Source organism: Rhinatrema bivittatum, chromosome 7, assembly GCF_901001135.1.
Source record: "Rhinatrema bivittatum chromosome 7, aRhiBiv1.1, whole genome shotgun sequence".
Lineage (NCBI taxonomy): Eukaryota > Metazoa > Chordata > Amphibia > Gymnophiona > Rhinatrematidae > Rhinatrema > Rhinatrema bivittatum.
The window spans coordinates 292,628,279-292,643,290 of NC_042621.1; the positions used below are offsets into that span (position 1 = coordinate 292,628,279).

Sequence of the window (15,012 nt, forward strand, 5' to 3'; positions counted from 1 at the left end):
GTAAGATGCATGAAGCGGGGACTCTCTCTTTTATGTAGCTGTACAGTGATATGTATGCCTAGTAGTGATGTAGAAAGGTTAAGTAGTAGTAATAAAACCAAAACATGTGAAAGCTGAATTAAAATTCATGCCTACTCTGGGGTGTATTTATGAAATGCAAAAATTGCTCTAGTTCCATCAGTGAAAATCTGGCAGTATATTCAATGGGGAAAATACTGGGGTAAACTTGGAACAGTGTTTGAGGCACCATCCTTAAGCAATTGTCTTGTTTTAAGCACAGGTATTCTTTTTTTTTTTTTTTTGCATGAACAAATGATTGTTTAGACTCCACTGCATTTTATATTGAAACACTCCACTTCTCAATAATTCACAGAATTCAAGAGGCCAATCTGAAGGAAATTGAAATTTAAAATATATTTAATTGATTCCATGAGATGTGAAATGTACCAGCTTGAATGATAACCAATGGCGATATGAGGCAGATTGCACCAGTATTTAACAAAGTGACAATGAGCTTATTTATTTGAAGTAGTGCAGTTAGTATAGCTGTGTTTAAAAAAGGATTGGATAAGTTCTTGGAGGAGAAGTCCATTACCTGCTATTAATTAAGGTGACTTAGAAAATAGCCACTGCTATTACTAGCATCAGTAACATGGAATAGACTTAGTTTTTGGGTACTTGCCAGGTTCTTATGGCCTCGATTGGCCACTGTTGGAAACAGGATGCTGGGCTTGATGGACCCTTGGTCTGACCCAGTATGGCAACTTCTTATGTTCTCTTTTTGTTTCGACATACTCTGTATTGGGAAGAAGGGTTTTTTTTTTAGGAGCTGAGGTAGGTATACTACAGGTCTGGAATTTTATTGGAGTAGAAAACTGTGCACTAGGACCCTGGACACTCCCTTTCAGACATTGTGCACTGTTTCTTGCTTTGTACTATTAATTTTGAGTTTCAAGGGGCCTTCTGTCGGTTTATTTGTCTCAGGAGCTGTTCAAGACCGTGGTGCTGAACAGTAGCGAAATGATCTGTAATAGAGCCTTGGGAATGGAGGAGTAGCCACATGGCTAGAAGCAGAGGGCTAAGAATGAGGGAAGCCAGGGTTCCAGTGCTACTCATGCGCCTTGCGACCTTGGGCAAGTTACTTCACTCTCCATTGCAGCCCCGACCCCAGTGCCCATCCCGGTGCCCGACTATCATTTTCAGGAGCTGGGGCCTCCGCCTCCTCCTTCAGAGCTGCAGTTTCATATCGATCCTCGGGAGCTGAAGCGTTCTCTCGGATTTCTCCTTTTGATTAATTACTCTCATTTCCTTTAATGATTCCCGGCATTCGGTTGCCCCTGAACCACGCTTCTCCCTTTAAGGCCACGGGCGGAGCCCAGCCCGGAGGGGCGGGACGGGGGCGGAACGGGAGGCGGTCCAGGCTCCGCCCTCGGGTTGCCATGGCGGCGGGGGGGCGGTTTTGACGGACGGACCGCCGGCTCCCGGAAGTGCTTGCTGTGGAGGGAGCTGCCTGGTGTCCGGACTTCCTGACTCTTGTTCCTCTCCCTCAGCTGCCAGAGAGCGGTGCCGGGTACGCCGGGGACATGTCTTCCGACTTCGAGGGCTACGAGCAGGACTACGCGGTGCTGAGCGCCGAGATCACCGGCAAGATCGGACGGATCCCCAAGCTGCTGGGAGGTGAGAGAGGGACGGGGCCGGAGGGGACCGCAGAGGGACCCGCCAGGAGGAGGGTCGGGGCGGGAAGGGGTAGACGCCGGGGAAGGCCCCCCCCAGAGGCGGGACCGGAGGGAGCGGTGCCTGCGAAGGCGCCTGGCAGAAAAGCAGGAAAACCCTGGCACTCCCATTCCCTGCTCTCTCCCTCCTCGCACTGGAGTCTGCAGGAGGCCTGGGCAGCTCCACTTAACGTTCACGAGAAGAAGGTTCGTGAAGAGGTCTGGGGGTCACACATCTCTGCGCAGTTTTTAATAAATAGTTGGCAAGTGATCCATTTTTTTAAAGAGAGACTTTGGGCCAGTCCTTAACTTTCCATCCTCATGTGTTCTGGTACCTGTAGTGCTAATTTCAAATTGAAGAAATAGAGACTGGAAAGTCCAGAGTGCCCTGGGATGGAAGATCCCAACCCCCACCTCAGAAATGGTCAAATGTCCTGCAGACGCTTGGTCCCTTGGCAGCTCTGGGACTACTTTCCTGTCTGTTAGAAAGTGGTTAGAAGATCGCTGAATTCTGGGGGTGTCAGCTGCCTGCCAGTGCCAGCCTGGCTTTTGGGTAGTCTTTGGAAAAAAAAACGTTTCTTGGTAAAGTGGCGAGTAAAAAAATGTGTGCAACGGCTGGAGAGTTTCATTGCTTTACCAATGTGGTAGGGCATGCACATCACCAGTTCTGCACAATACTGAGTGCATAATGCTGGAGACGAGGACTGCTCCTTGTATTGGTATGCAGTTTGGCTTGTAGGTCTTGTCTTGTTTAGTCCCTGCAATTTGTACATGTCAAGTACTGAGCTGTTCTTTGCCCACAGCAAAATGAAGAAAGTCTTAATAACCTTTGGCACCTTTTCTGTGTACTGTAGTGTGTTGGCAAGGATATTAGATGGGAGATGATTTGTTAACTCTATTACTTCCTATTCATGGCATAATGAAGATTTACCACAGGGAGGAGAGCAGACCTTGCTTTAGCAAAGAAAGAACAGCTGGGATTCTTTTAGCTGAAGTGGTCCTGTTTTTACAATGGAATTCATTTTTTCTGTTGGCACTAGGCTCTTTTTCATCAATTAAGTTGTGTGAAGTGAAATGGAAAAGTGTTTAGGGCATGACCAGTAGGAGAGGTAGAGGGAGATTTTTAATGGGATGCAGTCCATGACAGTTTTTTCTTGTCTATGAAGTGATAGTTTTCTGACAGTCATGCCCACCTGGTTATGGCTTGACTTTTTCTTATACTGCTACTTTAATATCCATGCAGTGATATGTATTGAGGTAAGATTATATAGTAGTGCTACCACATGAAATGGCATTCTGATTTAATCACCCTCCGTTTGTCAGCCGTTGATGGATATATATATAGAGAGTAGAGATCGGATTGCAAACTATATATATTTTATTTATTGTATAGACAAGGAGGTGAAGAACAGCTTGGTGTGAGAGACTAGCATAAAGCTCATTACTCACAAAGTGGAGTAGCTGTTATGAACCTTGATTACTACAGTTTGGTAACTCAAATCTAGAACCTCCATTTGTTCTAGTGACACCTTAAGTAAAATCTGGTGGTCCGGAATATCCATTGGATTCTTCTTTTGTAAAAGTTTGTCTATGTTCTCTAGCGAGGTGTTTTCCAGGCTGTTCCTCCGAATAAATAGGGATTTACCGGAGTAAATTGCCCTCACTCAGTCTGGCTGAAAGTGCGGTTAGGGTTAATAGCATGTGTACTTGTAGCTGGATTAAACTAAAATATCACCTTGCATAGGAATCCACCAGTATCGCATTGGAAGTATGTTTCCAAACACAATGTTTTTTTTTTTTTAACAGTAATACACAATCTGAATTAATGCACCCGCGAAGATTGTCCTCAAAAGAAATACAACCATAAAATGAGGCACAGTGTGTACCTAATTAATAAAGGCAATCAAGGAGCAAAACAAATTTTAAAGGGTAACTTTAATATTAAAGGAAGGGTGTCAGCAAGCCAGGTGTAGGTGTGAGACCTCCTTAAACATGGAGGTCACCCAGATGACTCTGTCACCCACGTACAGCCCACGTAAAGTGCCACACGTTTTTATACTGCAAAACAATGTGTTTTTTAAGCATAGTGTTTTGAAATTGCAAGTAAAAGTGCCTACAGATGCAAATAAGAAAAGAACACAGTGACATAAGAGAACAGAACCCTGATGTCAGCAGGCATGATCACTCCAATGGGATCAGCTGATCTCCAAAAGTTTAAAGAAACCTTTAATCCAGATGTACTGAAGAGATTTTTCCCCAGTTTGTCGACACTTTGCATTAACTCCTGAAGTTGCACCTACTCTGGTGCTTTTAACCTACAGGTCATGGTCAGGCAGAATGGGATCACAGATTACCCCTACAGGAGTCTTCTGCTAGGACTAGCCCCCTCCTCCACAGGTTAAACCTTTGGTTTCTGGTGGCTGGCAGGACTTAGCTGGAATCAAAGGCAAAGCTTGGACTGGAGACATTACTGGTACTGGAGGCAGGCAAGAGCTGGCTATGGGCAGGGTTGGAGACACGGGCTGGATCCAAGGGCAACTGCTCCCTTTGAAAATTACTTAGCAGAAAGTGCATGTGATTGCATCTGTGCAACTCTGCACCTGCTATTTCTGCGGGCAGCTGAGTTGGGACAAATTAGTATGTGCATATTTTTGAAAAAAGCATGAATATTCGCAGCTCTTCTCTTCCTTGGGAAAATCTCTTTATGCACATTTTGAATGCATACAGGGAAATGCTTGCTTTAGCATGCTGTATATGCATGTGTCCTTTTCCATTTTATATCACGAAACTTCAGTGCTCCTGAGAAGGATCTTTATAGGGGTAGGGAAGTCAGCTTTGAGCTTTTTTATTTCTCTGTCTCCATCTGCTGGCAGGAGGACATACCTACTTATCTGGACTGATCTGGCATGGCCAAAGGAAATTAACCGTTAAGTTTAAATTTCATCTTTGGTTGCCGAGGTTGTGAGGCCCTCATTTGCTAGTTTTACTAGCTTGCAGGCCGATACAGTAAGGTGCGGTAGGAAGAGCTGCGTTAGTGCGGGGCGCACCCGTGTTTGCCGCACGCACAGTCTGGATCACATGCCGCTCGATACTGTATTTAAATGGCATGCAAATGCAAGCCGCGTGCAACGGGCGTCCGTGAAGCGCAATCCATTTTACTGTATAGGCGCTATACAGTGCCTATACAGTATCCTGGGTGCACTGGTACATTTGAAATGACAGGTACCAGGAAGTGGATCCCAATTTTAAGCAAAAGAAAACCTAAAATCCAACGCACCGGGAAAGCCGCTCTTCAGATCGCGACTAATCCCAGCCCCCGCTCACCTGCCCTGGCCGCGTCCAGGGGTGCCGGTCTCCGGGGCAGCCCCAGTCCTCTCTCCCATCCTCCCGGGGGCAGCCCTCGCTGGCGATGGTGAATGAGCGCACGCCGTGACCTCGGACGTCCAGCCGGGACTTTTGCAGAAAGTGGAAGACCAGTGGCAATATCTGGAAAAGCTAAGAGAAGCTGGGAAAGTAGTCCAGGAATGGAAGAGAAAATAGCAAATATGGTAAAATGGGGGCAGGAGAATATTATTTTTATATGTTGGTGCAAAAATGGGATTGTGAGACTGAGGTGAAGCTGAGGAACATTTAGAAGATGATGAGATCAACGTGAAATTGCTTAACAACTATTGCTGTTCGGTGTTTACTGAGGAAAGGGCCTGGAACAGGACCACATGAAACAAACGCAAATGAGCTTGTAAGTGAGGTAAACCTCGGCTGATTTTCAGAACAGTGCATTTATGAGGAGCTAACGAAACTAAAAGGTAGATAAGGTGATGGGGCTGGATGAGATGCTAAAGGAACTTAGGTTTTGGCGGCTGCACTGGCTGAGCTTTTCAATGCTTCTTTACAGTCAGGAGTAGTTCTGAGGACTGGAGATGGATGGATGTTTATTTTATTTACCTGATTATTACATTCAGGTACTGTAGGTATTTCCCTATCCCCACAGGGCTTACAATCTAAGTTTGTATCTGAGGCAACGGAGGGTAAAGTGACTTGCTAAAGGTCCCAATCTCAGGTTTGTCCTGTATGTTGGAATAAACTACCTTTTTGATCTGCATGTACGTGACCACCTTCTTCAGTGTCTAAAGCAGAGCTTTCCAAACTGTGCGTCGCGACACGTTAGTGTGTCGCCCGGTCCACATAGCAGCAGGGCCGGCGGAAGCAGGGATCTACAGCAGGAAGATCGGCGGGGCCACCCAGGAAAAAGATCTAGGCATCACAGTGGATAATACTTTAAAATCGTCGGCTCAGCGTGCTGCAGCAGTCAGAAAAGCGTGCTTCAGAGATTGGCCACTTTTTGGTGAAATAATTGGAAACCCCCTCACAACTGGGGGAGTCAGCTCTGCCTTATCTGGGGAGCATGTTAGCTCTCCTTGTGACTGTTTAAAATGCTGCTGGGGATTATCTGGCATGTGTGTTTTAGTATACTTTTAATTACTCGCCACTGTTTGAGTCCAATCTCGCCTCCAGTACGAACCTAAGCAATTGGGGTTGGGCTGGGGGATTTTAACATGCATGTTAACTTAGAATCGTTAGACATAATAGCAACACCAGGCTGGGAACAGACCATTCAGGGGCCTGTGCATAAGTGCAGACACACATTAGACTTAAATCTTTCTACCTCAAACTCTGCTTGTGCATGGACTCAGCCCAGTTATTTCATCTAAGCTGCTGCCTTACGGGCCGATTGTGCTCCGGTGGAGCGCACTGTTAGCCCGCGTTTGGCCATGTGTGTTCGATGCGCTATTTTTACCCCTTATATAGTAAGGGATAATAGCGCGTCAAAAACACGAGGCCACCCCCCCCCCCCCCCCCCCCCCCCCGAAACTAATAGGCCCATCAACATACATTTGCATGTTGCGGGCCCTATTAGTCATTCCCGTGCGATACAGAAAGCAAAATGTGCAGCGAAGCCGCACATTTTAATTTCGGCCGGCACCGGGAAAGTGTACAGAAAAGCAGTAAAAACTGCTTTTTTTGTACACCCTCAGACTTAATATCATAGCGATATTAAGTTGGAGGCCCCAAAAGTAAAAAAAAAAAATTTAAAATAAAGTAAAATCGGCCCGCGGGTTGGAAGTCAGACGCTCAATTTAGCCGGTGTCCGTTTTCCGAACCCGTGGCTGTCAGCGGATTCGAGAACCGACACCGGTAAAATTGAGTGTCGGCTGTCAGAACTGCTGACAGCCGCCGCTTCTGTCAAAAAGGAGGCGCTAGGGACACGCTAGTGTCCCTAGCGCCTCCTTTTACCGCGGGCCCTCATTTACATATTTTTCCTTACTGAATCGCGCGCCCAGGAGAGTGGGCGCTCGCTGGCTCTCCCGTGGATTTTTCTGTATCGGCCCGTTAGACAGGTCTTGTGCAACTGTCTCTCACGCTTTTTATGGCACAGAGTCCTGAGACCGGCAGATTTGGACACAGACACAGAGGCATTGCAATCTCAACTGGTTCCCAGTCTCGCTACTCTACGGCCTTCAGATACCTTGTCTGCTCTCAGCTGTTGGACCTGTCTACTGCAAAAACCAGTTAAGCTATCCTCTGTAAAATTCAAAAACCGTCCATCACCTATGATCTCATCCTGTCTCGTGATTTACTCCTATTCTTCGTGAAATTAAATGATCCTTGTGGCAGGCAGAGCATCGGAGGAAATCATGATCTTTCTTCAACCTTGACCAACCCCTTCACAAAATTATAGGTTCAAGACAGATGAAGCCAAAAAGAGCGTATTTCTCATGGAAAATCCAGGAAACGTATTTTATCAGTGATAGCAGCAATATCTCACAGGGCTGCTGGACTGGAAAAGGGGTCTGTGTACATGCGATGAGCAGGTCATCTCCCCGCTTGTAAGTGCATGGCCCTAGTCAGAAGGACATAAGTGATTTACTAGAATGGTGTCCGAATCGGATGTCCAAGCCACAGTCAGGCACAAGCCTCTCAGTAGATGGAAAATGATAGGCACCTTTTGTGCAGAGCAAGTATTAAGCAGAACTGTCAGTATCTGAGTTAGTTGCCGGGGTTGGACCAGAGGAGAGAGAGAAATGGAGACTAGGGCGCTAGGTTCCCTTCTAAGCTCTCCAGTATGGGCAGTAAAACAGGTTGTGATATTTAACTTGACTGGTGATGACCGGTATTGATATGAAGTCTGCACTTAGTGGATGTGCAGGGGATACTCCTGAGGGTATCGTAAGGTAACAAACCCCTTTAGAAAAAATAGACAGGTTGTTTGATTGTGTTTGGAGGCCACTGGAAAGTGGATGCGGTCTCCAAAACTACACTGGCTCGGTGGATCCAGGAAGCACTAGCGTCTGCCTACCTTCTTTCTGGCAGATGCCAGCTGCGCTCCAAGTGCACTCTACAAGCTCATCCGCCTCCCCAGGGAAAATTTGTTAAGCAGCCACTTGGTCATATTATAGACTTAATGTGCAAGGGTACAAGCCAAAGATGACACCACCTTTGAGGCAGAAAGTAAGACTGCCTTGTTTCCGCCTCATCCCCTCTCCCTGTCAGAGCACAGCTTTGTTCTTATTTGATCATTTTTGTTTCCGTTGATAAGCAGGCTGAATTAGCCATGACATGTGGGGTGACGTCATCCGGTGGTACTGAACGGACTTGTCTCTCCTAAACAGTAGAGCTTTTAGCTCTATTGACCATGGGTGGGAGTTCCCCTGCAGGCGGTGGGCCTTGTGAGCCGCCTCGGTCATTTTTTGTCTGAGCACTTATTCTTTCCACATTTTTTCCCTGAATTCTTTATTTTCCTTCATTTGATTAAATATCATCATTTTTCAGTTGCCTCACTGACTTTGCAGCATGCACAACAGCATTTTTTCAGTGCTACATAAAAAAAAAATAAATAAATCGAGAGAAGTATTTTGCTTCTTCAAGATGTCTGGCAGGGTGAGCAGTTTTAAGAAGTGCATTTGTGGTAAGCTGATGTCCCTCATGCCTCATGAATGGGCACATACTGTGCTATCATAGCCTGTGTCTGGATCATGACAAGGCAAACTGTTATGTTTGTGGATGGATGTCCCCGCTCACTCAGCATTCCAGGGCGTATAAAATAAAAGAACTGTTCAAATCTCTTAGAAGTTGTAGTCTGTCTTCCCATAGTGCAGCATTGTCTGCCTTGCCAGGAAAAGGGTTGAGCAGGATCTCCTCAAAAACTCCCCCTCTATTACAGCAGGTCGAAGCCTCTGGGTCAAGTAGCACTGACTGCCCTGCATCACTCTGCGAGGACCATTGGAGCAATCTGAACCGAAGAAGCATATGTCTTCCAAACATGGTGTACCAGCACTGTTGCCTTTTGATGCTTTGACGTTACTGTCACATGGTGCATTAGTCCTGTCGATGCACGGACACCACACCAGTGTACCTTTGATACAAGGCCTCCCAATGCCATCGTTGTGTTTTTCTTCGAATGGCCCTGCTTTAATTGAAGCATGCAACTTCAAGGCTTCAAAGCACCCGGCACCATCGAAACATAAGTCTCCTGTACCGCCTAAACTGAAAGCATCAATTCCATTACTGCATCATTCAATGCATCGAGCCCCAGACTATGGGCATCATGTAGACTTACTAACATAACTTTATGCTGGTCGGCCAAGAGCAGGTTCAGAGGGAGATAAGCTACCTCTGCTCCCTCCCATCACTGGGCTCTGACATCAAGGCTGATAGAAGATTTATGATTAAAAATACCAGGTCCAATATTTTCTCTGGCACTGCTTGTTTCCAACAGGCTGCCTATTCAAGAACAGGAGCCTAAATGTGTCTCCGAAGAGCATGTTCTACCACCTGCACCAGGTCAGAGGATAATGCAGTCACTTGATCAAATAGTGGACCTGATGAAGATTCCTCACCTCTTTGGTCTCCTTCAAATTGTAGACACTGTCTGAACTAGAGGCTCTCCCAAGTCATACTATTGTGCATCAATTATAGATGAGATGTGTGTGAGAATTTTATCTCGTGTCCTTATGGCAAGGAAATTAGATCTCAAGTATAAGAGTATACAAATCACCTGGATTTGTACTAATCGAATTGCCTCCTCATTTGGTTGCCTTAAAAGTAGCAAAGAAAATGAGCATTAATTCAAATTCATCTTCAGGAAGAGATCCCAGGTTGCTTGACAGTTTTGGAAAGAAAATATTTCAAGCTCAATGCTACTGCTTGTATCTCTGCTCACCAGTTTTATGTGGTACAATATCTGCACGACTGCAAGCAGAAACTTAATTTCCACCTTCAGTTGAAGAAAAGGTTTATCCTCAATTTGTATACAACATCTCCTTCAATCAGTTTATGAATTGTTTAATGTCCTATAGCATTCTTCAGCTGCCTCAGTCAGAGCTTGATTCATGTCCTGGTTAAGAGCCAGCAGCATACCTGATGTTTATGAAAAGTTGGCTGATGTGCCTTCTCGGGCAGATAATCTCTTGGAGAAAAACTCAAAGATAGGGTCACTCAAAAGAACAGAATGTGGTGGCCCAATTCCTCTCAACAGGACCTGAGCAACCCTCTTCTTCAAGATGCTACTTCTCGGCTTCCAAGAGGCTGTACTTCCAAAGACACTTATTCTCACCTTTTCAAAGGTACCGGCTCCTGCCTCTTTCTGTTCGGCAACAGCGGTAGCAACTTCTGGCTCTTGCTTGTCAGTGTGAATGCCATCAATCTAAAGTGACACAGTAGACCCAACCAAAACTTGGGTCTAGTTTTTGATCCTGCCAGATGTTCGACAGTCGCCCTCTCCAGTTGGGTTGAGGAGAAAATCCAGGCATTCATGGAAGAGTAGCTCCAGATAACCAAGGGCCACTGGCTTCTCAAGGTCAAGAAATGTAGATACCATTTGCATTTCTCCTGGTTACCATCTCTTCCGCATTGTTCAACTCTCAATCCAGATAACACAACTGTATCTGGAAGTGAAATCGCATCTACAGCAATGAGCAATAGAACCAATCCCCGCACCCCAGTATAGACAGGGATTCTACTTTTGGTATTTTCTTATCCCTCAAAAATTGGGGTGATTGATACCCATTCTGGATATGAGAAGCCTGAACAAGCATCTGCATTCCCTCAGGATGATTCTTCCCTACATCCAGAAGGGGAAATGAATGTGTGCTCACATTCCCATTCACTAGAACTACCTTTGCTTCCAGGATTCTTCCATTATCAATTCAGAGAACTTCCCTTCAGCCTGTTGGTAGCTCCAGAAGTTGTCACCAAATGCTTGGCTATGGTAGTGGCCCACTTCAGCTTCAGGGAGTCCACGTCTTTCCTGTATCTGGATGGTTGGTTAATCGCAGCCAGCTCCTGAGAGGACTTATTAGATTCCCTGCAAAAAAGGCAGTTCAGCTTCTGCAGATGTGACCCAGAAATTACAATTTATTAGGTCATTGATATATTCACTGCAGGAGAGAGCTTTTCTACCGTCAGAACAAGTGAACACTCCAAGATTGCTGATTCACAAGCTTCTGAACTCGCAGCGCTTGATTGCCAGAGCAATTCTGGTTGTTTTGGGTAATTTCCATTCATGTACTTCCACTAACCTGCTTCCATATCAGTCACTTACAGTGGGGTCTGTGCTGTCAATGGGACCAATCAACTCAACCCTAGTTGACCACTGTACAAGTTTCTAGAGACATGAAATGGGAATTGTGCTGGTAGCCAAATCCCTGTGCTCTTCAAGAGAAACTCCACTTCGTGGTCTCCTCCATCAAGTAACTTTAGTGATGGATAGGGCAAAAGGATAGGGCAAACCCTCAGGAACTTTTTAAATCTAAGGGACTTGGTCTCTCAGAGAGAGTCGTTTTCAGATCAATCTGCCAGAACTGAGCAATCAAATATGCTCTGACAATTTTCACGCATCTTCTCCAGGGGAAGGGCATTTTAATTCATCAACAACAAAGTTGTCATATTTTATGTAAAAAAGAGATGCAGTGTCATGGACTCTCTGCCAGGAAATGCTAAACATCTGGGAATTAGGCAGGCAGGAATCAAACTGTCCTACGTTCCAGCTATCTTCCAGGAATCTCCAACATGGTAGTGGTCTGTTTTTAGGAGAGTTTTCCATCCACACACATGGTTTCAGCAGCCAACACACTATTCGACTTCTGGGGGTATATCAACAATCAACTTATTTTCATTGGAACAAAACAAGAAGCTGGAGGAATTTTATCTCGGTTCTGCCTAGTAAGTTCAGGTTGGCTCAGAATGTTTTCCTGCTCAGTTGGAACACATGTAATCCTTTCCACTGTTAACGATGATTGCCAGAACAGTGCAGAAAGTAATACAGGACCAAGCTTGGCTTATCCTCATATCTCCAGCATGCCCAGACAGATTTATTTTGCATATCCATTACAGCCTTCCAGCAGTCCTCTGATCCTTCCCTGCCTTGTTAATTCTATTCCATACCAACCTTCCATCCCTCAACCTGATGGCTTGGATGTTGAACACACAGTAACTGCCAATCTCTTTGCCCAGAGAGATTGAAAACAATGTAGTTTTGACCAAGAAGCCATTGACGAGGAAAGCATATGGTTTTAAATGGAAAGCTTTTCCATATGATGTCCAAGTGCTGTGGACATCATTTTCTTGTGAGCCCAAACATTTGCAAGCCTAGTTGCTTTTCCTTTTTGAATCAGGCCTTGCTACATCCTCGCTAAGGGTATGTCTCAGTGCCATAATGGCTTACTGTGTCCCATTGATAGTAAATCCATCTCAACTCCTCTGTTAAAGTAGAGATTTATAAAAATCTATGGTATGTTAAACCTCTAGTACACTATGGAACCTGAATGTTGACCTCTCTCAATTTATGAATCCATTGTATTTCCTACCTTCTTTCCAAGGCTGCACATACCCAGTACAAGCTAGGAGATGAGACCATTCGGTGCTGCTGGATTATGTCTCCCCCACATGTCATGGCTAATTCATCTTGCCGTCTACGGAAAACACAATCCAGGGCTTGTCTGGGAACACAGGATCATTAAGGAACAAGATCACCATCTGCAGCATATTCTCATTCCTTTCTCTGTCATCTCTGACCACACTAGTGGATAGTTTTGTGGCCCCTGTATGGTAGTAGATTGTTTTGGGGCTGAACCCGTTTGGTCATGGTATTCTGACAGAAGGCAACTAGCAACTGCCTAAGATCACACCTCCTCTAAAGTCCAGAGAATGAGGTCCTGAAAGAGGAGGGTCCCCTCTCTCTCTCTCTCAAGCTGAGGAGAGAAGAAATCCCCCTTGCAAGGTCAGGTGTAGCAGGATTCCAGAAAATTCAGGTAAGAGCAAACTTCTCCTTGCTGTTCTAGGGGATGTTGCATTCTGTCTTTTTGTGGGCCAGCTGTAGATGCTGAATTGGTATGGCAGGTTTTGCTACATGTGTGTTGTGTTTTTCTGTGGTTTTGTGGTGTTTCACAGAGAACCTGGTAGTGGAGGGTTATGTGTCACTGTTGTTGAGGTGACTCCAGAGTTCTGAATACATTTTTTTTTATTTTTGCATAGCGAGTAGTAAGGGGAAGCTTCCTAACTCTGCTCTGCATCCATTATTAGAGCTGCTGTGTCTGTTTCCAGAACTGGAGATGCAGGCTTTCTATTGGGATTCTGTATAATTTGGGCTTCATGTTAGACCTCAAACCTCACTCCCAGGTACACAACTGTTGTCAGATTTCTGTCTGTATTACATGGTGTGTGCGTGATTCGATTTGAGATGGTCCTGCAGGGGGGTGTGTGGGGTGGATTAGTTGTTACCCTTTGTGCTGTCTGTAGTAAAAGACGGTTATGTTTTTGAGTGGCCTGGCAGAGAGTGAGCAATGTGCATGAAGTCCTGTCCTGTGTGAGAGAGGTTGGTACTTATGGTAACTGCATCCGCCTTTGATCCTCTGCTGTGGTCTTTGAGCTGGTGATATCCTTTTGGTCATCCTACCTAGCTGTGACTTCCTTGGAGAAAGGCGGTGCAGCGTATTGCTTTACTAGTGTCAGCATGGTCCAGCAGAGATGGTCATCCCAGGGTCAGGGCTTGCAGTATCTCAGGCCTGTTAGATTTGAGCCTTACTTTGAGCAAGTTGACTTTCGGGCCGATACAGTACATGTGCTCCAACAGAGAGCACTGTTAACCCTCTATTGGACGCTTGTTTTCGACGCCCTAGCGTTACCCCTTATTCAGTAAGGGGCCAAAAACGAGCGCCCAACCCCCGAACCTAATAGCGCCCTCAACATGCAAATGCATGTTGAGGGCGCTATTAGGTATTCCCGCGCAATTCAGAAAACAAAATGTGCAGCCAAGCGCCTGCTTTTTTGTGCTCCCTCCGACTTAATATCATGGCGATATTAAGTCGGAGGTCCCAAAAGTTTCCAAAAGTAAAAAAAAAAAAAAAATTGAAGTCGGCTCGCGGGTCGAAAACCGGACGCTCAATTTTGCCGGCGTCCGGTTTCTGAACCCGTAGCTGTCAGCGGGCTCAAGAACCAATGCTGGCAAAATTGAACATCGGCTGTCAAACCCGCTGACAGCCGCCGCTCCGGGTCAAAAGGAGGCGCTAGCGTTAGTGTCCCTAGTGCCTCCTTTTGCCTGTTTTTACCACCGGGCCTAATTTGCATAGTGAATCACGCGCACAGGAAAGTGACCTGTGCACGCGCCAGGAGAGTGCACTTTACTGTATCGGCCCGTTTGTGTTTTGAGGAAGCCAGGTAGCTCAGAGGATACAGCCAGCAGTATTATATGTAGCAAAGGAATCCTAAATTGAATTCTTTCAGACTTTGAACCTGATCAAATCTAAAGATACCAAGTCCTTTAATCAAGTAGCTCTGAGATTCCAAAATTAACTTTGTGTGTGCTGTGCGAGGGCTTTGAAGTTAGATATTGGATGCCACCATAAATTCGTTTTGCTATTTCACCTCTTCCAGCTCTAGGCTTCACAGGAGATCTATCATAATAGCAAGATGCTTTTAGATTCCTAGCATTCGATTATACTTGTGTGTTCTGTATGATGACGATAAATTAAAATGTAATGTTTTTGAGTAAATTTTGAACTCATGCAGATCTACCCAATAAAGCTTTTTGTTTTAGATATTTTATATTTTTGACTACCTTTCCATCAAGTGCCCAAGGTGATGTAAAAAATTGACTTCAAGAACAACAATCGCAGTCTTAAAACCAAAACTAAACAAACCGGCATAAACCTGGCAATAGTACATGGCAAACCATTCGGCTCTTCTCTCTTTCTTTCTGCAGGGCTCATCAGGATAGCCTGCGGACTTCATGACACAGGGCCCA

At 45.4% G+C, this 15,012-nt stretch overlaps 1 protein-coding gene across 3 annotated transcripts in view; it reads left to right on the forward strand.

Moving 5' to 3' along the window:
• Window positions 1–1,473: 1,473 nt before the first annotated feature.
• The window catches only part of VTI1A (vesicle transport through interaction with t-SNAREs 1A), an 850,986-nt gene continuing 837,447 nt past the window's right edge, over window positions 1,474–15,012 (forward strand). For all 3 annotated transcript variants that reach the window (XM_029610398.1, XM_029610395.1, XM_029610397.1), the window contains exon 1: window positions 1,474–1,677. In XM_029610398.1, the coding sequence (XP_029466258.1) occupies window positions 1,584–1,677 (94 nt within the window). In that variant the 5' untranslated portion in view covers window positions 1,474–1,583. The remainder of the gene's footprint in view (window positions 1,678–15,012) is intronic.